The sequence below is a fragment of the Pediculus humanus genome, genomic scaffold, assembly GCF_000006295.1.
Source record: "Pediculus humanus corporis 1103172108249 genomic scaffold, whole genome shotgun sequence".
Classification (NCBI taxonomy): domain Eukaryota; kingdom Metazoa; phylum Arthropoda; class Insecta; order Psocodea; family Pediculidae; genus Pediculus; species Pediculus humanus.
In genome coordinates this window covers 2000-26201 of record NW_002987818.1, presented here as the reverse complement: position 1 = coordinate 26201, position 24202 = coordinate 2000, and the positions used below count along the sequence as shown (strand labels likewise).

General features: G+C 21.8%; 6 protein-coding genes across 6 annotated transcripts; 3 read left to right on the top strand and 3 right to left on the bottom strand.

The window, feature by feature from the left end:
* Positions 1-351: 351 nt before the first annotated feature.
* Phum_PHUM466300 (uncharacterized protein) lies at positions 352-3456 on the bottom strand (the record flags this gene model as incomplete). The annotated part of the gene is made up of 4 exons (XM_002430147.1): positions 352-451; positions 758-1013; positions 1312-1503; positions 3282-3456. 4 exons carry the CDS (start codon positions 3454-3456, stop codon positions 352-354), a joined length of 723 nt encoding a protein of 240 aa, XP_002430192.1.
* Positions 3457-9244: 5788 nt separating this feature from the next.
* Positions 9245-11442, top strand: Phum_PHUM466290 (Enolase, putative; the record flags this gene model as incomplete). The annotated part of the gene is made up of 7 exons (XM_002430146.1): positions 9245-9521; positions 9617-9926; positions 10165-10330; positions 10437-10633; positions 10714-10900; positions 11000-11172; positions 11262-11442. 7 exons carry the CDS (start codon positions 9245-9247, stop codon positions 11440-11442), a joined length of 1491 nt encoding a protein of 496 aa, XP_002430191.1.
* Positions 11443-12044: 602 nt separating this feature from the next.
* Positions 12045-12977, top strand: Phum_PHUM466280 (uncharacterized protein; the record flags this gene model as incomplete). The annotated part of the gene is made up of 4 exons (XM_002430145.1): positions 12045-12059; positions 12179-12241; positions 12595-12744; positions 12906-12977. The coding sequence occupies 4 exons, from the start codon at positions 12045-12047 to the stop codon at positions 12975-12977; spliced, it is 300 nt and encodes a 99-aa protein (XP_002430190.1).
* A 1684-nt stretch (positions 12978-14661) lies between these two features.
* On the bottom strand, positions 14662-15908 carry Phum_PHUM466270 (YEATS domain-containing protein, putative; the record flags this gene model as incomplete). The annotated part of the gene is made up of 4 exons (XM_002430144.1): positions 14662-14825; positions 15229-15409; positions 15492-15773; positions 15864-15908. 4 exons carry the CDS (start codon positions 15906-15908, stop codon positions 14662-14664), a joined length of 672 nt encoding a protein of 223 aa, XP_002430189.1.
* A 4854-nt stretch (positions 15909-20762) lies between these two features.
* Positions 20763-21962, bottom strand: Phum_PHUM466260 (RER1 protein, putative; the record flags this gene model as incomplete). The annotated part of the gene is made up of 4 exons (XM_002430143.1): positions 20763-20855; positions 21137-21354; positions 21602-21701; positions 21789-21962. The coding sequence occupies 4 exons, from the start codon at positions 21960-21962 to the stop codon at positions 20763-20765; spliced, it is 585 nt and encodes a 194-aa protein (XP_002430188.1).
* A 1034-nt stretch (positions 21963-22996) lies between these two features.
* Phum_PHUM466250 (dual specificity protein phosphatase, putative) lies at positions 22997-23644 on the top strand (the record flags this gene model as incomplete). The annotated part of the gene is made up of 1 exon (XM_002430142.1): positions 22997-23644. The coding sequence occupies one exon, from the start codon at positions 22997-22999 to the stop codon at positions 23642-23644; it is 648 nt and encodes a 215-aa protein (XP_002430187.1).
* Between the last annotated feature and the right edge of the window lie 558 nt (positions 23645-24202).

Below are 24202 nucleotides of genomic sequence, written 5' to 3'. Positions count from 1 at the left end.
TTTTTTTTTTTTTTTTTTTTTTTTTTTTTTTAAGTTTGAAATGAAAAAAATTAAATCGTAGAACACGAAATAATAAAAAATAAACAATTTAATTGTTTTTTTTAAAAAAAAAAAAAAAAAATCACATATTCAGCCACAAATTTTTTATGCTTCAGATTTTCTACCCATTCCGTAACTACATAATAATTTGACAACTAATGTGAAAAAAAAATAAAAATCATGAAACTTTGCCAAGTTAACTAACCTAAATGTATCATAATCTTAATCTAACATTGTTTTTTTTTTGTTTTGTTTTTAACACTTTAAAAAAAAAAAAAAAAATTTTATTTTTTTTATTTCCCGTAGATTCCACTAATGCATTGTAATGGATTGCTGCACTCCGTTAATTGATTTTGATGTTAAAACGTCATTTTCGTAAGTCATGATGGTTTCTTGGCCGTTTTCAATTATTCTAAAAATATAAATATTTGTAAATTTCTTTTTTTTTTTTTTTTTTTACAAACAATAAGTACATCAGATAACTTTAATGAGTAAGTAACTGTTGGTAAAAAGAAAAATTAATTTACTTGAATTATTAGTAAAAATTGATAATTTAATATTAATTCAATTGTGAAATAGAAATGATGTGTAATTCACTTAAGTTAACAAAAAATAAAAAAAAATATTAAAAATTTTTTTATAATTTTGTGACGACGATAAAAAGTTTGATGATTATTATTATTAATATTATTATGATCAAATTGAGTTTTCAACTTACTTTTTGGTTGTTATTTTTTTTCCATCAATGAATCTTGTAGAAATGGAAGTTGATCGAACGTTCGGATTATTTCTGCGTACGCTCGGACTGAACGAACGGAAACTTGTGAACCCGCCATTGGTAAACTGATCTAAGTTAAAGCCAAAACTAAAAGGACTAAAATTTGAAATACTTTGGTCTGGGTAGGAATTTCTAGACCCAGATCTGTGACCTGATCTACCTCTGTTACCATGAAATCCTGTTTGAAAAAATTTAACTCTACAGTTATAGAATCAATAAAAGTATTAGTGATAGAATCAATCAATCACCTGTTGAAAAATACAATAAGTAACACATTGTTTTTTCTTTTATTTATTTATTTAAATCATTAATGAAATAAATAAATAAAATAAAACTTGACAACTTGTTATTTTAAATAATATGACTTTTAAAATAAAATAAATTCGTATTTACATGAATAACAATGGTTTTGCAATATGATACACCCGGAAAAAATTGGGTTTCAAATTTAATAGATGCATTAAAAAAGAATTTTTTTTTTTTGGTTAACTTACCGAATAATAAATCGTGGATTGAAGATCCTTCAAACACTTCTCTAAAAACTTCTTCAGGATCTCTAAAGGTGAAACTGAATCCTTCGAAACCTCCAAACGGATCCATAAAATCGTGTTCCCGTCTAGATGAACCCCTTCCGTTGGAACTTAAACCTTCGACGCCATATTCATCATATATTCTTCGTTTTTTCGCTAAAAAAAAAAAAAAAACAAATAAATGATTTCAATTAATAATTATTTAAAATTTAAATTTAAAATGAAAAATATTCATTTTCTTTTTAGTTTTAATCACACTCCCAACAAAATTGAAATAACTCATATTAAAAATCGAGTATTATACCTAAGATTTAAATTTTTTACAAATCAGTTTCCTTATTGATAAAAAAAAAAAAAAATTGAAAATTTCAGTTACGCGTGTCAAACATACTTCAAGTAAAAGGACCTAATTAAAATTTAAATACATTATCGCGATAATAATTTATTTCGATATAAAATTATTATTATTATTATTATTATTATTATTATTATTATTTACAAAAATAAATAACAAAACTTTTTACCTCGAAAAAATTTTTATGTATATTGGATTAAGTTGAAAGAAAAAAAAAATTCACTGGAGTATTATTCGGTTTAAAAAGAATGAAAAATGAGATGATAATGAACATGAAAATTTTTTTTTAAACAATTGTTAATATATCAATTTATATATATATATATATATATGTGGAACGTGCCAGAGATAGAAAGAGAAAGAGAATTTGCCATGCCAGAAAGACATTAACCGTAATATTTGTCCTTTTATTTAAATTAAAAACAATTTTATACGGTAAAATTTACATCGCGGTTAAAATTTTTTTTTTTTATTCTTTTGGTTTATAAAAAAATTTTTGTAATTAAAGTTGCCCACAGTAACGCAAAAATTATTTAAAAAAAAAAATAATAACATGTCGCTTTTTTTTTTTTACATTTTTTATAGTAATAAAAAATTTGTTAATGTATTTTTAAAAAATAATTTAAATTACAATATACTCGTCGTTAATAATAAAATTATACTTTTCGAAAGAAAAAAAAAAAACTTCTGAGAAAATATTTTTGCGGGTATTAAAAACTCACACATTACTTTTAATATATTAACATTTAAGTTGGCAAAAAAAAAACAAGATTTAAATGTTAGAAAAAAAATAAAAATTAAAAATTAAAAAGCTATAATTAAAAACGGGCCTATTTTGTAATAATTTATAAGAGCAATTAAAAAGCTATGTATGTATATATATATATATATATATCGTTGTTTCAAAGCATTGCCAAAAAAAAAAAAAAAATTAGAGGAAAGGAAAACTTTAAAAACCTCGAAAATTATAATTTCGATTGGTTTTTGAACCATTGCAGAAACCTGAGCCAAAGGGCCTATAACTATTATCGGTCTGTTTTTGAACAGTAGACCTGTACCCGCCTGAAGTCATACGCCTGTCGTAAATCCTTCTTTTATGATCTAAACAAAACATAATATAATTAGTATTCCCAAAAAAAAAAAAAAAAATTTCCTTTTTCTTTTTTTCTTCTCTTTCATTTTTCAGGAGTAAAAATTTTTTAAAATAAAATCAAGTAGTTTTGTATAAACAAAAAATTAACAGAAAAACACCTTGATAATAAAAAATGATAATAGCACACAACATTAAAACAAAAAGCAGAAAAATTAAAATAATATAACTTTACAAAATCAATTATTAAAATATATCATGCAAAATGAAAAAAAATAAAAATAACCGACAAATTGAAATAAGATTTTAAAAGAAACAAAGTGAGATTTAGGCGGTAAATGCAAAATAAGTTTTTAATTAAAATTAAACATAGTAATGACCTTTTAAAAAATTTGTTTTTTTTCATAAAAAACGTAATTCACGAGCCCATTTTATAATAACATAAAAAAAAAAAAAATTGAGGAAAAGCTAAGTTTTTTTTATACTCACCGTCAGAAAGAACTTCATAAGCTTCTGAGATCTCTTTAAACTTTCGATTTGCTTCATCCTGATTATCTGGATTTTTATCTGGGTGCCATTTTAAAGCTAACTTTCTATAAGCTTTTTTTATATCATTATTTGTAGCATTTTTACTTATTTCCAGGACTAGATAGTAGTCCACCATTACGGCACTAAAATCAATAAAAAAAAATTTAAAGTTTTAAATACATTAAAATCTTTTAATTTTTATAAATAATAATAAGTATTATTATTATTTTTAAAATAAAATTTAAATATATACATATAGCATCGTATTTTCTTTTAAACTTATGGGTTATTTTGTTGTAAAAAAAAAAAAAAAAGAATTTTTAACTTGTCCATATAAAACCATTATGTAAAAAAGTTATATTTAAATGTATTTGTCAATTAATGAACCAGAACAAAATAATTTTTCGCATGAAAAATTACAATAAAAATAAACCTTATAATATTATATAAATAAATAGATTATTATTGTGAACTTTCTATAAAATTTGCACATTCTAAATAATGACAATCCGTGATTTCGTTTCAACAAAATACACTCACAATTGTTATTACAAAAAAAACTAATAATTTTCCGAGTTAACGTGTAAAATACACACGTTAAAAATTTAACTTGTAACTAATTATTTATTGTTTAAATAATGTTTAAAGTTAAAGCGGCTTAGATCATTAGACTATTACTAGAAGAAAAATAAAATCCATATTATTATACATATATATATATATATATATATATATATATATATATATATATATTTAAATTTTATAACGCTTTAAATTCATTAATTGAGCTGACTCTTTTTTTATTATTTTTAAATTTATGTTAATAAAAGGCAAAAACTCTTACTGCTTACACATTAAAACTTTTCTAAAAATGTATGGTTTCCCTTTCACAAAATGATTTTTTTTTTTTTTTTAGTTTAATTGAAAACTCACACACAGTAAAACATAGGAAAATAAAAAATCTATCAAAAAACGTAATTAGTTAATTCACATTTAACATATATAATGAAAGGTGATACACCCACTAGAGACAACAAATTTCATATTATAAGTATTAGCATGTTCAATGACTACTACTTAAAATATAAAACGCCTAATTTATAATAGTAAACCTTGAGAAAATTCTCTATAAGGAAAGCTATCGAGGCATTGAATTGGATTCCGTGTGACACAGTTGTGTTCTCCTTCCTTTGGATATTCTGCCATTAAAAAATATATATATATATATATATACATATATTAATATATACATATATAATATTAATATATGTATTAATGATTTAAAACAAAGCTTATTGATTACATTTTGTACTAGTTATTTATTATTTATATTTTTACGTAATCATTTTATTATTCTTCGCAATTAATTATGTTTACCATGGTAAATACACATTGTTGTAAAATAAATTCAGGAAGAAAAGAAAGATTCGTTCAAACTAAATAAGCATTTTAAAAAATAAAATAAAATAAAAACAAAAAAAAATTAAAAAAAATTTTTTATCACAAGTCACATTGGAAAAATGGTAAACACAATAATTGATTATCATAAAAAATTGTATTTGAAATTTAAATAAAAAATTTACGTCACACTCAAGAGTAGGTGCTCTTTGGCTCTAGACTACGACGACAAACATTAAATTAAAATTTTTTTTTTTTTTTTTTTTTTTTTACAATTAATTTTATTATTATTAATTAAATAATTTTTTTTTTATTTAAACTTTTGAGATTATAAAGTTTAAAAATAAAAAAATTTGCAAAATATAATAAATGAATAATTATTAAATAATATTTTAATTCTATATATTCTCTTAATTCAGAATCATCGCCTTAATTTAAAAAAAAAAAAAAAACTTTTATAGCTACATATATATAAAATTATAGTAACTTAATAATTTATTGAAAAAAAAAAAATTTTTTATTCGAATATAAAATACAATAAAATTATTTAAACGATTGATATTAAGGGATAATTATCATTTTTAAATTCTCTATAGAAAATTTATTATTTAGTGAGATAATTATGTTCCAGATGAAAAAATATTAATGTAAAATAAATTTATTAATTTAATAAATATTCATCTTTACAATAAAATAAAATAATAATAATAATAATTACGGCACTATTTAGAAAAAAAAAAAACAATATTATAAGCAACTTAAGTAAAAATTTCAATGCCAATATGACCCACGTATTTTTCAAACGCTATTTTCAAAAGTTATAAATAACGTAAACTAATAGAAAAAAAATATATTAAAGAAAAAAATTCCTTTATTGGATTTTTTAAATATTAAATTTGATTACAGTATAAAAAAAAAAAAAAAAAAAAGATTTTTGGTTCGGGGTAAATAATAAATTATAAGGATTGGTAAATTAATAATCAATGAAAATTTAAAATACAAAAATTACACCCTTCATTATTTTAAATAATTGTCATTTTATAAATTAATAAAATATTAATATTTTTATATCTCAATTATAAAAGTAAATAAAAATAATATGGTCAATAAAAAAATTTAATAAATTTTTTTAAAAATAATATTTGCACGGTACAAAGTAAAAAATTATAAATACTATTTTAATATTATTTTATACTGTAATACGAATAAAAATGACAATACAATAATTGCCTGTGGCTTCTTATTTAAAATCTTATAAACTATTATTGATTTTTATTTCTTGTTTTTACTCCGCATAAAAAGTTATTGATTAAACAATCTAAAAATTTTAAAAAAAAAAAAATAATAATAATAATAATAATAATAACAACAATTTTTAGTACCATAAAAAGTTAAAAAGAATAAAACTAACATTTAATTTTATGCATACATTTTTATAAAAGATAAATGGAAAAAGTAATTTTTTAATTAGACTGACAAACGAAGTAAGAATAAAATTTATATATATATATATTAAATCTCTTTAAAAAAAAAAAGAAATGTTTTTTTTCGGCATGAGGCTAGTATCAAAAAAAATGTACAATATCAATACAATTAAAAGTAATTTCAATTATTGCGACCCAGCGCTTTATATCTCATTTACTTTATATTTTTTATTTATCAATAAATAAAATGTTTAATAAAACTATTTCGATACTTTATTATATTACGTTTCTCAAACGCGAATCAAAATTATTTTACAAAACTTATTCAGTGAAAATGTTGAAGTTTAATTAATAAGTTTCACATCCGGAGAACTTATATAGTAGGTGGTAATTTTTAATCGTGGGTTTTAATGTAAAATTCAATAATAGTTTTACAAATCAATGATGTCATGTGCATTGGAAAGAAACTTGTTCAGTATTAAAATGACTAATATTTTGGAAATGCGTGGTGCCGTATTTTTTTTAAACAACCCATTTAAATTTTACCTAACAATTACTTATGGTTCTCTAAGACTTTAAAAAACATTATGAGGTTTTAAGAAAAAAAAAAAAAAAAGATTTTTAAATTAGAGTTTTAAAAAAAAATAATTTACAACAAACATAGAATTTTAAAAAAAAGAAACTTGTTTAGAAAACAAAATTTTTTAACAACATATTCAAGATATTGTAAAAATTTAACTAAACCATCAATCATGTAAATTTAACTTAACTTTTACAATCATTTTTTTTTTAATAGTATATACTAACGTAAAATATATATTTCACAAGTTCAAGTTATGATATTTAAATTTTTTTACTACATCATTACAAAGAAAAAAATACTACCTTGTTGGATAAAAAAATTGCTTGCCAATCGTTAATTAGAAAAAAATAAAGAAAAACTCATTGCTATATAACCATTTTAATCTCGCATAAATTATAAAAATTAAGCTAGTAAAACTACACACTGTAAAAGAATAGTTGTCTCTTTTACAAATTCTGATCACCGACTACCACGTTAAAAAAAAAAAAAAAAAAAAAAAAAAAAAAAAGAAAAAGAAAACACATATGAAATGATAAAAGGCAAGCTCGACAAAGAACAATGTAGACGAATATAAAACGTCATTATTACATGTTTAACTTATGGTAAAATTGTAGTAATATATATATATATATATATATATATATATATATATAGATTATGGGTGAAAAATATGAAAAAAAAAAAATTTGCAGTACACCTTAATAAGAACTTATTAATATTTTAGAAAACCTAATTTTCAAATAAAATTCTTACATTGACCCAAAAAAAAAAAAATAATAATAATAATAACTATTTAATTATGTGAAAATAAATATTTAAAACTTAAAATTATCTTTGAATAAAATTAATGATTTTATAATTAATTTTGAACATTTTACAGAAATAGTGTAACTTGAAAAACTGAAATGTATTCAAAAAAAAAAAAAAAGGTTTAACTGATATTTTTATCAAGATTTACTGAAAAAAAATAATAAAATTATGAAAAATCTGCACTAGAATATAATAATAACAAAAAATTTTCTTTTTAAAATATTATTTATCTAAAATCCAAAATTTATTTATGAAATACAGATATTATTTGGCAAAAAAAAAAATTAAAAAACTGTTTGCAATCATAATTAAATATGAATAAAACACAAGTACAACAAAAAGATTCAGTCGTTTATTATACAGTGAAAATTATGCTATCTATAGTTTTTCCAAAGAACTTTAAATTAAAGAAAACAACTATAACTTAGAATTGGAAAAAGATTGCTAAAACTTCTCTCTCTCTCTCTCTCTGAAGTAAATTAACAATTACAATCAAATTAATAATTAACAAATCATTTATTTAAAAATTTTACATATATAAACCTCAAATTGCTAAAATTATTATTTTTTAAATAAAATTGTTTATTTGCTAAAACCAATAATGCCTTGTATTTAAGTGCCAAGAAATTACAACTAATTTTATCAAGGCTAGATGAAATGAAAACAAAAATTTTAAAAATTAATAATATGTTTAATGATGCTTCATAAAATATAATTAAATAAAGTTAAAATGAAAATATTTTTTTTTAAAATTTGAAACAACTGTTTTAACAGTTACCTTTCTAATTATTATGGGTAACTGAAAACGCACATATATAAAATATAAATTGGTGAAAATAAAATATTGTGTTTTTAATACTAAAAAAAAATTTTAAAAGACATATTAAAAATTTCGTGACATTTTACTTTAGAAAATCTAGTGTCTATAATAATGAAAAGTTCTTCTATTTTAAAACCGGTGGCAAAATTTATTATAAATATATTAAAAATTTATTCGTAATAACTATAATTTGTGATAATAAATGTAAAAATAATTTAAAAATTTTTATAATTACTTAAAAGCCAAGAAAACGACAAAAGTTTCTTAATTTTAATAAATAAATACAATAAGATAATACAAAGAATTCGGAGCAGCCATATTTTTTATATAAATGTGAAATATGTATAATCTGTAAAATGTGCAGTTACAAAACACAAAAACATTAATTGCCAAAATAATTAACTTTTTACCTTTTTATTATTTAAGGGTAATACATAAATAGTTCGAAAACTTTTTAATTTATTAGATTTAAAATAAAATTTTTACATTTATAATTGAAAAACTACTCACAGAACACAATATCACTGCCTTCTCTAATTTTGTTTGTTTGAACAATCCACGATTAATTTACTCCTGACACGAAATAATTAGTGCCAAGAAATGCCCTTCAAAGGTTACAGTAATCTTGTAGATTTCACTTGAGCAGGTAGGTTTGTCGCGTTGAAATTTTTTTTTTTTTTTTTTAAATTTTCAAAGATGTGTATTTATATTAATTAATATTCAAAATATACATTTTTATATTTTATAATTATTTTGAGAAACACAAAATCTGAACCGAACAAATATAATATTTTTAAAATTTGAATTTGATTTTTTCCAGACGACTTAGACGTCTAGTTTTAAATTTAACATATTAAATGTAAATTATGTATTTTTACATTAATAATTTATGCATATATATATATATATATATATATATATATATATATATATATATATATATATAAAATTGCATAAGTTTATATTTTTAACAAATATTTTAAATCTATCTCGCTTTCTCTCTCTCTCTCTCTGTCTTCAGGTCGCTTCTTTATCGTCATTTAGAAAAATTCAAGTTGATTTTTCGTTAAATCTTTTCGAAATGGGTCTAAAAAGTATTCAAGCTCGTCAAATATTTGATTCCAGAGGAAATCCAACAGTCGAAGTAGATTTGTTAACTGATAAAGGTAAAAATAAAATTAGAGTAGAATTTTCATTAGAAGGTTTTTGAAAATCTCTACTTGGTAATCTTATTTTAAAATAAATAAATTAAACATTACAGGGCTTTTTAGAGCAGCAGTACCATCAGGTGCCAGCACTGGAATCTATGAGGCTTTGGAACTCAGAGATAATGATAAAACTCAATATCACGGAAAAAGTGTTTCAAAGGCTGTTAATAATATTAATAATATAATAGCACCTGAATTATTAAAACAAAATTTTGATGCTACTCAACAAAAAGAAATAGATGAATTTATGATAAAATTAGATGGAACGGATAATAAATCAAAATTGGGCGCTAATGCAATTTTAGGAGTTTCATTAGCTGTATGCAAAGCTGGTGCTGCTGAAAAGGGAGTTTCATTATATAGGTATATTGGTAATATCCACTATAAATTTTGATTTGAACCAAGCAGCTTAATAATGCCTTAATAATAATAGTAGCAAATACTCTGTAAAGAAATTTAAAAATAGAAATAATGCATTTATATATATATATATATATATATATATATATATATATATATATATATATACATTAATTTTATTATATTTTTTCATAAAATAAAGTATAAAAAATAACATGAATTTATTACAAAAATGTTTTAGGCATATTGCTAATTTAGCTGGAAATGACAATATTGTTTTACCAACCCCTGCATTTAATGTCATCAATGGAGGATCTCATGCTGGAAACAAATTGGCAATGCAAGAATTTATGATTTTACCAACTGGAGCTACCTCATTTACTGAAGCCATGAGAATGGGTTCTGAAGTAAAAAAAAAAAAAAAAAAAAAAAACATTAATTTAAAGCTTCTCATTTTCATTAATTTAAATTCATATTTTTATTTAAAAATTGCTTTATTTTTTTTTTTTTTAGGTTTATCATCATTTAAAAAAAGTTATTCATGCCAAGTTTGGCCTTGATGCCACTGCTGTTGGAGATGAGGGTGGTTTTGCACCAAATATTTTGAATAACAAAGAAGCATTATTATTAATTACTGAAGCAATATCTAAAGCAGGATATGAGGGAAAAATTGACATAGGAATGGATGTCGCTGCATCAGAATTTTACAAGTAAATGAACTTTTAAATTGAATTTCAAAATTAGCTGACTAAAAAATTTTTTAAAAATTTAAATGTTTCATTTATATTAGGAATGAATTGTATAATTTGGATTTTAAAAATCCAAACTATGATAAATCCCAATGTATAGACTATGAAAAGCTTACAGAACTCTACATGGAATTTTTAAAAGAATTCCCCATTGTATCCATTGAAGATCCTTTTGATCAGGATCATTGGCAAGCTTGGTCAAATATAACTAGTAAAGCTAATATTCAGGTACCAATACAATTTAAAAAGTTTTTTAAAAATATTTTTTCATGAAAATTATAAAATAATTGATTAAAATTAATTTAATTTTTTTTTTTTTTTCTTAAGATTGTTGGGGATGATCTTACTGTCACAAATCCCAAAAGAATTGAAATGGCTGTTAAAAATAAAGCTTGTAATTGCTTACTTTTAAAAGTCAATCAAATTGGAACAGTGACTGAAAGTATAAAGGCTCATCTGCTTGCAAAATCTAATGGCTGGGGTACAATGGTGTCTCACAGGTATAAAAATTTTTCTAAATTAATTTTTAATTCTTCGTAGGTTTATTTTTCACAAATAAACAAATTAAGTTTTTCATTAATTTTTTTAGATCTGGAGAAACAGAAGATTCCTTTATTGCAGACTTGGTGGTTGGTCTAGGAACTGGTCAAATTAAAACAGGAGCTCCTTGTCGATCTGAAAGACTTGCAAAGTACAATCAAATCCTGCGTATCGAACAAGAATTGGGACCAAATGCCAAATATGCAGGAAAGAATTTCAGAAATCCATGATCTTAAAATTTTTTGATTACTGTATAAATAATAAAATATAATAATAAATAAACTTAGATATTTGTAGTTTTATAATAAAATAATTTGACATAAAAAAAAAATTTAATTTTTTTAATTTAAAAAAAATTCCTTATAATCGGCAATTTATTAATTAAATAAATTAGCTACCTTTGCGGTAATATATATATATATATATATATATATATATATATATACACATTTTAATTTTTTTTTAACTGATTAAAGTTAAATAAGTGACTTTCATTGAGTAAAATGTACCAATTTTTTTAATTTAAACTTTTAATAAAAATATTTTAATTTCGATTAAATATTCTTGATTATCTCATTTATTTACTACGCAAAACAGTAATGTCTTACATTTTTTGTTTTTCAAACACTTTAAATTAAAATTAAAGCTGGTAATTGAAAGATAAAGGTAGAATAGTTTTGTTGTTTTTGGCGCCACTAATTTTCAAATGCTAATGCCACGTTTTTCATTGTCAACTTTCCGCGGTAGTGAATAGAAGCCGGTCAGCCATTTTGACAGAATCGGGATTATAGTCTATTATTATAGGTTTTTAATTAATTCATTGGAATTAAATATGGGTGATAATCAGGTAATTAATTTTTTTTTACTGTATTTTATTCCGTATTTGAAATATTTATGTGTTTAACTTTTTCTTGTTCGCATTAATAATGTTGCAATAAGTATTCATTTAAATAATTTTCTCTTCAGAAAGCAGATTCAGGACCAGTAGACGCTAGTAGTGATTACATCAAATTGAAAGTTGTAGGAAACGTAAGTTTAAGCAACTTTTTTAAAAAAAAAACATTAAAATTTTCACTTAGTTGATACCTTATAGTTGAATGTAATTTATATACGCCCTATACACTTGAGTCAAGGTCAGAAGAAGCATGTGGCTTACCCTTCAATAATTATAAATGATTAATTATTTGTTTATAACCTATTAAATTCAATTTTACTAATTTCATATGTAATGTATGTTATTATAATGTAAATTTATAAAACATGACAGTATTTTATTATTTGAATTTTTTTTGCGAAATTCATATTCTTTTAAGTTGAGACTTATCTAGTCGACTTGTGGATTAATTTTAAGACATGTTTTAAAATTTTTTTGATATGTCAAGGATTCAAATGAAATTCACTTCAGAGTCAAAATGACAACACAAATGGGTAAATTAAAAAAGTCATACAGTGAAAGGGTTGGTGTACCTGTGACTTCGCTAAGATTTCTTTTTGATGGAAAGAGGATCAATGATGATGAAACACCAAAGCAGGTAATTTTGTAAAGTATATTTTTATTTTTTCTTTAAACATCGTTTTACATTTTAACCTATACATATTTTAAAAGTGATATTGTAACATGTTGATAATGAAAATTTTCGAGAAAAGTTTTACAAATTCAATTTGAAATTTAAATCGTTTAATTTTTTGGCAGTTGGAAATGGAAAATGATGATGTCATTGAAGTTTATCAGGAGCAAACTGGTGGATGTTGGTTGTGTCAATAAAAATGCTGGAAAAGAATGTGAAATTTAAAATTGGACTTCTAATGTGGATATTTTAATGTGAAACAATGCTTTAAATTACTTTGCCGTTATCATTTAATTTTCAAAAATTTTTGGTTTCCTTCTAATCCATGATATGTTAAGTTGATTACAAATTATTTATGTTGGGCAATTAATTCATATTTTATAATGTCAGGCATGATACTGTTTAAAATTACAAAAAAAAAATTTTTTAAACTTCAATAAATTATAAACCATGTAAAGCATTTCATGCTTTTTTTGTTTACATCCAAACAGTGTTTTTTATTTAATTAATTTTTTTTTTTTTTTTTTAATAATTTTTTAAAACTATTTCTTAATGAAATTATTTCATTAAAATAGTATAAGTGCATTTTAAATATGCTTAAAAATTTTTAAAAACACATATAATGTTTTTTCTTTTTAGTATTGTCATGCAGAGTTAACATGTAATAAATAACTACAAATACAAATTTTAATGTTTGGTTTTTGACAATATTTAAAAGAATATTTCCTACTATAAGTTTAAGACTGTGTTATAAATTTTATGAATCTAAAAAATTTTCTTTGATTTAATTTTTAATGTACTAGACTTTTTTAAATGTAAAGAAAAAAGTAATAGTTTTTGTGGTATTTTATTACATTAAATAATAAATAGGGTTTTCAACTTTTTTTTTTTTTTGTACAGGTTAAAAATATTAATACTAGTTTTTTAATCTTTGGTTTTTTGAAATAATTGACTTTATTTATCATAGAAACTATTTTAAAATAATTGCTTTTGAATAACCTTTTTTTTTTTTTTTTTTTTTTTTTTTTTAAATAATCACTTATAAATGCACTTATTTTTAAATGTTTAGTTTCATTAAAAATACAGTATTTATTATTAACAAAATAATTTTTTAACGGCAAAGTGTAAGCTATGTATTGAGGAATTGAAAGATACTAAAGGTAGCTGCTACCGACGCTACTTTTGTTTCTTAAAAAATTCTTTCAAAATATAATCAGACGGATATTGATAGTTATCCTGATTTTTTTATCTGCATAAATTAAATTTGCGTTTCAAATTAATTATTTAAGAGTTAGAATAAAATATTTTTATCCTCTTTATGTATTGTATCTGAAATTAGGTACTTTAGGTTTGTCATACAGAAATAAATTACTTGTAAGTTGTATAAGTTAAAAAAAAAATAAATGGTTCCTAAAAATGAATTTTTTTTTTTCCTTCTTTATTTCAAGGTCACCTATTTTTTCTAATTATGTTTTTATGTATTTTCATGTTAAAATTAAGTAAGTAGATGTATGTGAGTTCGAATAAAGTGAAGTTTACTCATTATTCAATTGCAATCATGTATTTGTTAATTATAATTATGTATCAAAAGACCAATAAGTTTTAGCTTAAAAAAAAATTTTTTTGGTAATGAATTAATTTAAAATAATAATTAATAATAATAATTTTTGTGTTATTGTTTTAGTAAGTGATTGATTTTTGAAGGACAGAAATGAACGCATGAAAATATTATTAAAAAAGCACATTTAATTTTATGTCACAAAATTTTTCACAGAGTATTTCTTTTTTATTAAATTATATTTTTTCTTATTTTTAGTAATATAAAATATACTATTTACATAAAATTGAAAATTTAAAATGAATGATTTCCTTACAATAATATTATGGAACATGTTCATCATTTTGAAGCCTACTTATTTCGTTTTTGAATTTTGTTATAGTTTCTTTAGCCAATTTCAGTCTGTCTTTTAAGTCACTTATTTCATGTCTTATTTTATTTTTAGCTGTCTTGATATTGAGTAACGATTTTTCCTTTTTTTCTTCAACTGAAAATAAAATTAAATAAATTACTAATGAAATTACTTTACTGATAACTTAAAAAAAAAAAAAATCAATCATTAAAACAAAATTTATCTCTAACTTCTGACAATTAATAAATGGAATAAATTAAAGTAAAAAAATTTTAATTTTAAATATTTAATTTTTTTGCAAAATTTTAATTATAAACACAAATTCAGTAGCCTCATTAATTTATTCGCTTTAAAAAATTGTAAAAAATTAAAGTCTCAATTATATGAAATAATGCAATTTAATACAATGTAAAAATAATAAAATTTTAATTAAAGCAATTTTAGTCATTAAAAAAAATATTTCAAAAATCATAGTGAGAATAATAGTTTTACAACAAAAGCATGAAGCACAATCAAATTTTAAATAAATTTTACTTACAGTCAGTTTCATGTTTGTAGGGCATTACTGAAATCGGTCTAACATTGTTTAGTAAATGTTTCATTAACTGTGTTGGCTCTTGAAATATTATTTCCTCGTAAAATTCTGAAACTAATGGTTTTTTCGATACTGCAATTTCTGATCCGGTTTGAAAGAGTTTTAGTATGTGATAAATAGTAACCTTAAATATAAAACAATCAAGTTTTTCAATAAAAATGAAATAAAATTAAAAATAATTTGCAGTGGGATGCGAATTCACTAACAGGTTTTTCATTTGGGCAATGAAAGAAAATTTTTATTATTATTTCAAATTCGCCCCAGCCAGTTTCCGTAACTTCATAGGGTGGTTTTGTAACTATCCTTGTTTGGTTAGTGTAACTCTCGTGAAGCTTAAATTGTATTTTTTTAACATAAGCAGACATGTCCTCATTATGATAGGGCTTGACATAAACTGTCCACTGATGAGTATGACCATCTTCCTCTCTTTTCTTACCAAAATATCTAGATATGTTACCGTAAACTAAAGGTTTTATAATAGTACAACCCTATAAACAATAAGAAAATTTGAAAAAATTTAGTCTTTAAAACTTATAAACTCATACTTAATTAAAATTATTAATTAAAATAATTAATACTTTTACTCTACCACCGGAATCTGGTCCGAAATCTGCAACAGACATTTTTACTATCAAGATACAAAACAAATTATTGTTACATGTAAATAATTGTTTTCATTTGAAAGTCTTACTAAAAAATTCTAATGTCACGACAATTTCTTTTATAACCGTTTCGTGAACGGCCAAACAACACAATTTAATTTTTTTTTTTTTTTTTTTTATTATTGCATCTTGTTGTGTTATAAATACTTTTTTATTTAAAATTCTAATGACTTATTTTAAGATAAAAGTAATATTTGATTCTTTCGATGACAATGGCTAATGAATTTTAACTCCGTTTTCAAATTATTTTTCCGAATTTTTTTTTTTTTTAAACTAAATAAATAACACTACAAAAAAATTATTTTACAAGTTTTTATAACATTCAAGAATGATAATTATAAATTGAAGAAATCTTTTAACTTTTTTTTCTTGTTCGATAATTTAATTTGTTTTTGATTTAAACTTTAAGTTAATTTTTTTTGAGTATTACAAATTTTTCGTTATCATATCTTCATTAGTCATTTTGCATCTTTAGAATGAAATTTAATAAGCGATATCAGTTTGAAAGTCAAAAAACTATAATGAATACATCTGAAGCAATAGTTTAACTTTAAATTGAATAAATCGTTGCGAACATCTCGGCAAACAGGTAAATAAAAAGAAAAAAACGATTAAATAATCAAGTTTTTAATATTTGACATATGAGAAAATGAAATTCGACATTGTAGATTGTGGTCCTTTTTTTTTTTCATGACCGTCAAAGAAAATTTTGTCACGATAGTTTTATTGATTAAATCTTTTCACAGATGTTATTGAAAACTAGGTAGGGTATTTTATTTTTTGTAAATTCTTCCTTCAAATACATCAAGTTAAATAAGGAATCAGTTAGATATGTATATATGTAGATTTTTCCCCTTATATACCATTTTGAAAATTTAATTTAAAAAAAAAAAAAAATGAAATACTTGAAAAAATTTTAGGTGGTAAAGTTTTATTGAAAAATATGTATTATACGATTTTCGTTATATATTAATAAGGTACATGTTTATGTTTTCATATTAAATTATACATTAAATAAAATTACACTAAATAAAATTTACTGTAAAATAATAATAACAAGTGCAAGAAAAGAAAAAAAAAAATTAATTGTTCACATTTAAAATCAACAGGGTAGGTTGAATTTTTTAAACATGATAAATACTACATATTTTTGAAAAAATGATTATTCAATTATAAAATATTCTCAAGTTTCCTGATTAGATTAAAATCCACGGATTTATATGAATAAAAAAAAAAAAAAAAAAAAATTATGCTTACTTTCAACTTTTAAATGTTTGAAGTTTTATGTTCTGTAAGATTCAATGAAATTCTTTATGTAACTTGTAAGTAAAACTTTATGTATTTTTTACTAAAATAATTCAACAACATGTTATCTGTTATTTTTTATTAGGTTTTTTTCTAAGTTCATTTTCAACACACAGAGGCATTTGATTTCAATAAAAATAAATTGTTGAATTTTTTTTCTTATAGACAAACTTTTTTAAATGAAACTAATTAATTATTACCATTGGTTATTATCATCAAAATTTTAGAAAACAATAAAAAATATATTGAGCACAGTTTTTTTTTAAAAATATATTTTTCTTTTTATTTTATCAACACACTCACCTTTACTCATATGTACACACACACACACACACAAACACACATATATATATATATACATATATTTATGCGTGGCTTTGTATATATATATATATATATTATCTTTAACAATTTGATAAATTTTTTTTTATTGGAAATTTTAAAAGGTTAATTAATAAACATGATCTGTAAATTCATGTTCGCTTTCATCAATGTAAATTTTAATGTGAAGTTCATATTTAATATTAACGATTCAAAAATTTTTTTTTTATATGTATTAATGAGCAGTCTATTAAATCAATAACTTATATTATTTTTTTTTTAACTGAATAAGCTTAAAAATTTTCAAGTGTTTGTTTGAGATATTTTAAAATAAAACTTTTTCCTTACGTAGCCCAGGATTTTTATAATAACTGTTTTCCTTTTCTTTAGCATCTGGAAAAACTATTAAACCTCCCTAATTTGACCGGATCCTGTATTTTCGTTTTTATGGTCCTCTGTTTGCATCTGAAAAATAAACAGTAATTTTAAATAATATATAGATATGATATTTTAAATGATTGTGTAAAATGTAAATTATATTTACATTTTTTTTTTTTTTTTTTATGATCAGATTTGAACTTTTGCTTGAATAAATTTGTTTTTTTTTTCCTAAGATTAATAGGTTAATATAAACGTAAATATTAATAATAAAAAATAAACATATTAATATTTAGTATTTGTACAACTTCAGGATTATGTTTGTCATAATTAATTTATAATGAAAAATGTATGTTAATCCTGAATCTCAATTCAAAAAGAAAAATATTCATTTAATTAATACTTAATATTATTTATTTTACACATATTTTATATTTATTATTAATTAGTTTTTAACATTATTTTTTTAACAATTATAAATCTGTAAAATATCATTTAATGACGAAACTTAAATTTGTAGTTTATATTTATTTAACTTAAAAGAACTACAAGGAATTAATTCATGGATGCTGCAAATCCGTGTGATCCGGGATTTTAAGCGAATAATCGACAGTCGAAAGTTCCAGAATTTAGTTTAAATATGTATCATGTAATAATTAACACAATTTTTACAATAATTATTCAATATTTCTCGATGAACATTAAAAAGTTGTAGAAAAAAAAAAAAAAATGTATTAATAAAAATTTTAATTTTTATTTCCTATACACTGTTGCCATTTTAAATGGCTAATACCTATCAAAATATATATATATATATATATATTTTAAACATAATGTGTTTTTAAATCTAAGCAGTGATATTTATCAATAAAACATTGTTTAAAAAAAGTTACAAATTTATTACAATGTTTTATTTTTAATACATATATACACATAAATAGGAAAGCAAAAGTTCACATCTAATCATTTATTTATTTTTACTTATGGTAGAATATATTTCGTTATAACACCTACCTCTTATATTAAACACCAGATTACCGGATATAAAGGATAAATTTTTATCTTAAGAAAATTAATGTCAGTTGAAAAACTGTTCAATTAAAAAAATTATTTTAGCTAACGATACAAATTTAATAATAAAGGAACTACATTTAAAGAATTTCAAACATGCATTTTAAACAATCACAATATTAATAAACTCTAGTAGAAACATTCCGGCAATCTTGTGTTCAAACCAATAAGTTTAAATAAATAAATAAAAAATTTTTTTCTTAACTTATTTTGATTGATGATAAATTTAAAACTGCAACTTTTTTTTTTTTTTAAATTTAATTTTCTTTGAGACTTTCTTATCTTAAAAATTATTAATTTAATAAAAAAAAAAAAAAAAAAAAATTAATGTCATAAAGCAAAAGCATACTTAAATAAAATTTTCATTTAAAATTTTTTTATAAAAATTACGTAAAATTAATTGTCTGCCTTCAGCAGTTTATTTTTTTTTTTTAAAGAAAATATAATTATAAAATACTTTTATGGTGAGCAGCAGAATTAAATTAATTTAAACACCAATCAAAATAAGCAATAAAAATGGCGAATTTTTTATTTAAAAAAAAAAAAAAAAAAAAATTCTTATAAATACATCATAAGTTGTTACTTTAAACACAGATCAAGAAATTAATATCTAATATTTTAAACAGAAGATAAAATTCATTTTTTCAACTTTACAATCTTACAATTAATTTTTTTATTTAGTATTTACCATAAATGGCACAGTGACATAACAAGCTGAACATTTACTTACCTATACTTTTTTTTTTTTATAAATAGTATTTAAAAAAAAAAAAATTAATTAAATTAAAACCAACTATAGTTTAACGAAATTATTAAATTACATTCTAATTTAGAATTAAATAGTTATTTCTGTTTGTTTGCTTTTTGACTAAAAATTAAATTATGGCGATTTTCAAATAAAAAGTCTAGTTGTTTTTAAAGGAAATTTTTAAAATAAAAACTATATTATTACACGTGTAAAATATATTAATGAATACTGGAAACATTGTTCATTATAAATCAATAAAGAAAAATTATAAAATAATGGAAATGAAAGAATTTCCCTATCATTTTTGTTTGTTATAATACATTCTTTTAAATAAAAAAAAAATTTTTTTTTAAATAACAATCAATCAATCAATCAATCATTTCCTTTATTAATATGATTGTCGATGAACAGTTATTAATTGCAATATAACTTTCATTTAGTGATTGGTTTTGTAAATAGTATTCGAATAGAATGACTTAATAGTAGTTAAATCAGATATTTGGAAATGAAATTGTAATAATATTTTTAATAGCTACATGCAGTTTATAAAAAGTGTAAAAAATTTTAATTAAATTTTTTATTTATTTTACTATAGTTGGTTTTAATTAAAAAAAAAAAAATTGGTTATTCTAAGTGATTACATAATTATTTTGATAATTTCCAACATTGCCTAAAATGCATTTTTAATTCTCTTATTTGATGTTACCTGCACATTTTTTATTTTTATTTTTATGAATCTCATTATTTTGACTTATTTCGATATGATTAAACTCTCAAAAAGAACTGCAGGCAACTTGTGTATTTTTTTTTTTTTTATGTCATACTTAGAATAAATTTATTTAACTTTTTATAAATACTTTTGAAACACATCTTGAAAACATTTTTCTTTTTTTACTCGACTAGATATAACAAATGATAAATTGAAATATTTTTACTACTTAAAGTTCATCACTTGGTACATCACCTGCCGGTAAATCATATTAGATGTTGAATCACTTTGAGTTAATCACCTTTCCAGAATCAGGTAGCCCCTGATATTTAGGCTTTCCATGAGTGAATGGTAGATATCTATATTTTATCATATGCTGAAACAATTTATAAGCATGTTAGTAAAAGATCCTCGATTAAAGCAAAAATGAAAACATGTTTAACTACTTTTACATATGTAAAATTATAAATTTCATTTAGTAATATCTAACTCTTATCTCAAAATATAGTCATATTTCTTTTATATATTTTAAACATGTTATGCATAGCGTTTTTAATTTGAAAATGATCAATGAAAAAGAAAATGTCTGGTACAAAAAAATTTAATAAAATTAAAATTTAAAATTAATATAAAAGTTCTTTTCGAAAAGATACATACTCTTATTTGCTTTCTCATTGTAATTACAAACAATGTTATAAAGTACATAACAAGTATAGGCCAAAACACTGGTATATTAAAACAGTCAAACATGGAGCAAATAAGAGCAACCAAGGTAGATTTTGTAAATGAATACCAAAATTTAAATTCTGGAAGTCTTCTAACAAAGGGGCGGAATTCTTCATTTGCTCTAGTTGGCAATTCAGGACCTCCATCATCTACAATGAACAATTCAAATGAACAAATTTTGAATAATAATTTGAATCAAAGTTTATTCGTGAAAAGTGTATTAAAAACAATAAATTTTTCTAATTTATAAAAAAAAATAAATAAATAAATTCTAATTTGTTAAAATAAAAGTGAAACAAAAAAAAAAAAAAAAAAAAAAAATGTGTTTTTAAAGAAACGTTAAGCATTATACTGTTTTTACAATGCAAAACAAATAAATTTTTAATGAAATCATACCATCAAAATCTGAAATTGAAGGATCCATCTTTGGTGTTAAAAATGCTATAAAAAGGTTTAAATGATAAATGCCAAGAGCATATGTAACTATGTACCAACCCTAAAAAACATTTTTATTAATAAAAAAAATTTTGATGTACATTACACACTCTGCATGTATGCATTTTAAAATTGTCAAAGATGTTACCTGAGCAATGAAGACCCTACATAAAAAACTTAAGACTAGAAGACCTGCAAAAATCCATCTCCCAGCAACGTGAGGAGTGCAGTCATCTAATGTTTTTTGATAAAGTTGCCCCAATCTTTTCCATGCTAAAGCTACAACCCCGGTTTTAATGGCGGCTTCATCATTACTCAACATCTTTTTTTCTTATTAAATTTAACTCTGAAAAAAATAAAAAGAAAATTATGCATCAATTATAGCTATTTACTTATGTCTGTTTCGAACTGTAAATTTTAATTTAATAGAATTTTTCTATTTAATAGGAAAACAAACCGGGTTAATATACATACGTATTTGGTAGTATTTTGCAACATTCATTGTTATAATTTGAATTACTAAGAAACTAACCAAATACTATTACAATATAAATACTAACTAGGTTGGAAATTTTTTTATTTTTTTATGTGTTTAAAAAAATTGTAACCACTATTTAAAAGTTCATAAAGTTCATAAATATAAGCTATACTATTTTTCTATTATCGATTAATGTACGATTTTTTTTGTCGATACTAGATAATTATTAGTAAGTTGTAGTAAAAACAATGAAAAATGTGTATAAAACAATTTTAATTACCTTTTTTTGAAAATAACTCTATTGAATTAAGACTTATTAATATTTGTCACTTCATTTTTACCATTTAACTCATATTCCACGTCAATTGTAATACATTTCAGGTTGACAACCATACGGATTTTGAAAGGCATTTATGATGAAAATTGATACGATTTCTCAATTTGATTTCAAATCAATTATTTAACGTAAATTACATGTTAATTACCAAATTATTTCAATACGAGATTTGAAAAAAAAAAAAAAAAAAAGAAAAGTGTCCTTTAATTTTTTTTAAAAATAAGTACCAACATCTGTAATTCAAATAACGTTAAAGAAATAAAATATATTAAAAACAGTGAAAATACTCAAAATTAATTTTGTTACACATATTTTATGTATAAAGTTTTTAAAAATTTTTAAGGTCCAGTGTACAAACGCTTTATTGTATTTTTAAATAATATTATTTTGATTTTTTTTTTTTTTTATCATGAACTTAAATTAAAATGAACTTTAAATGGATTGTTTTTCCAGCTGATCTATTGTAAATATATATTTTTTTAATTTGAATTATTTAAAGAAGAGAAAAAAAAAAAAAAAGTTCTAATTAATAAAATTTAAAATGAGCTTAGAATCTGTAATTGTAAATGCTAAAAAAAAATTGAAATCTGTGGAGACTGTTACAACTTCTTTGCTGGGATACAAATTTATTGAAGTGAAAAAAGATAATGGAGAAATAAATGAAGAAGTAGTTGTCGATTCTTGCACTGGATTTGTAATAGATTCTACACCTGATTTAAAAATTGCACAGATTCTAGAGTATTTGTTTTTAGGATCTCAAGATCCTGCTTTTAGTGTGATTTTGCTCGAAGACCTTGGAATCACTCATGTATTGAGTATAGGGGTTGATTTGCCCAAGTCAGTATTTTCTCCCAAAATTAAATATGCAAAAGTGAATCTTTTCGATGAACCAGAAGCACCTTTGTTAAATATATTAAACATTTGTTCGAATTATATTGAAAGTGTTAGAAAAGAAAATAAAAAAAATAAGATATTTGTTCACTGTAATGCTGGTTACTCTCGTGGGCCTTCAATTGTACTGGGATATCTAATTAAATTTTGTAATTTCTCATTTGATGCAGCATATGATTTTGTAAAGAAAAAAAGGAATATCAAACCAAATGATGGATTCATAAAACAATTGAAAAATTATAACAATTATTCAAGTCAAAATTTGTTTATAAATGGTAGCGATTTACAAGTGTATTAGTAAGCCTACATGATATTTTTTTTTTTTATTGAGTGGATGGATTGATTCTTCAATTATAACTTTTTCAGCTAAATCAACATCAATTTTAAAATGCTGAAAAGAAATTGAATTCGAGGTAAGTTTCTTAATCAACTTGAGTTATTTTTCACATTTTTGTACAAATCATTAAACATGTCAATTTTTTTATTTTACTCTTAAAAAAAAAAGGTATAAAAACATTAAATTACTGTAAAAGATGATATATATATGTATATATATATATATATATATATATATATATATTATATGTTACTGGATTATTTTTGTGTGATTTTTTTTTTTTTTAGCACAAAGCCATATACTTTGCTACAGATTTCAGAGTTCGACAGTGGAATTGAATTAAAGATATCAAGTCATGGCATTCCATTTAATTTTGGATTACTTCAAGATGTTAGTAACACCTCAGTAGGAATTTGTGATTCTTCTGCATTGAAAAAAAAGCTGTGGCCATTTGGGGTCAGAGCATTCATTTGGGATGCTTTCCTAAAGGCATGGAAGCATTGCATTCATTTGCATCTG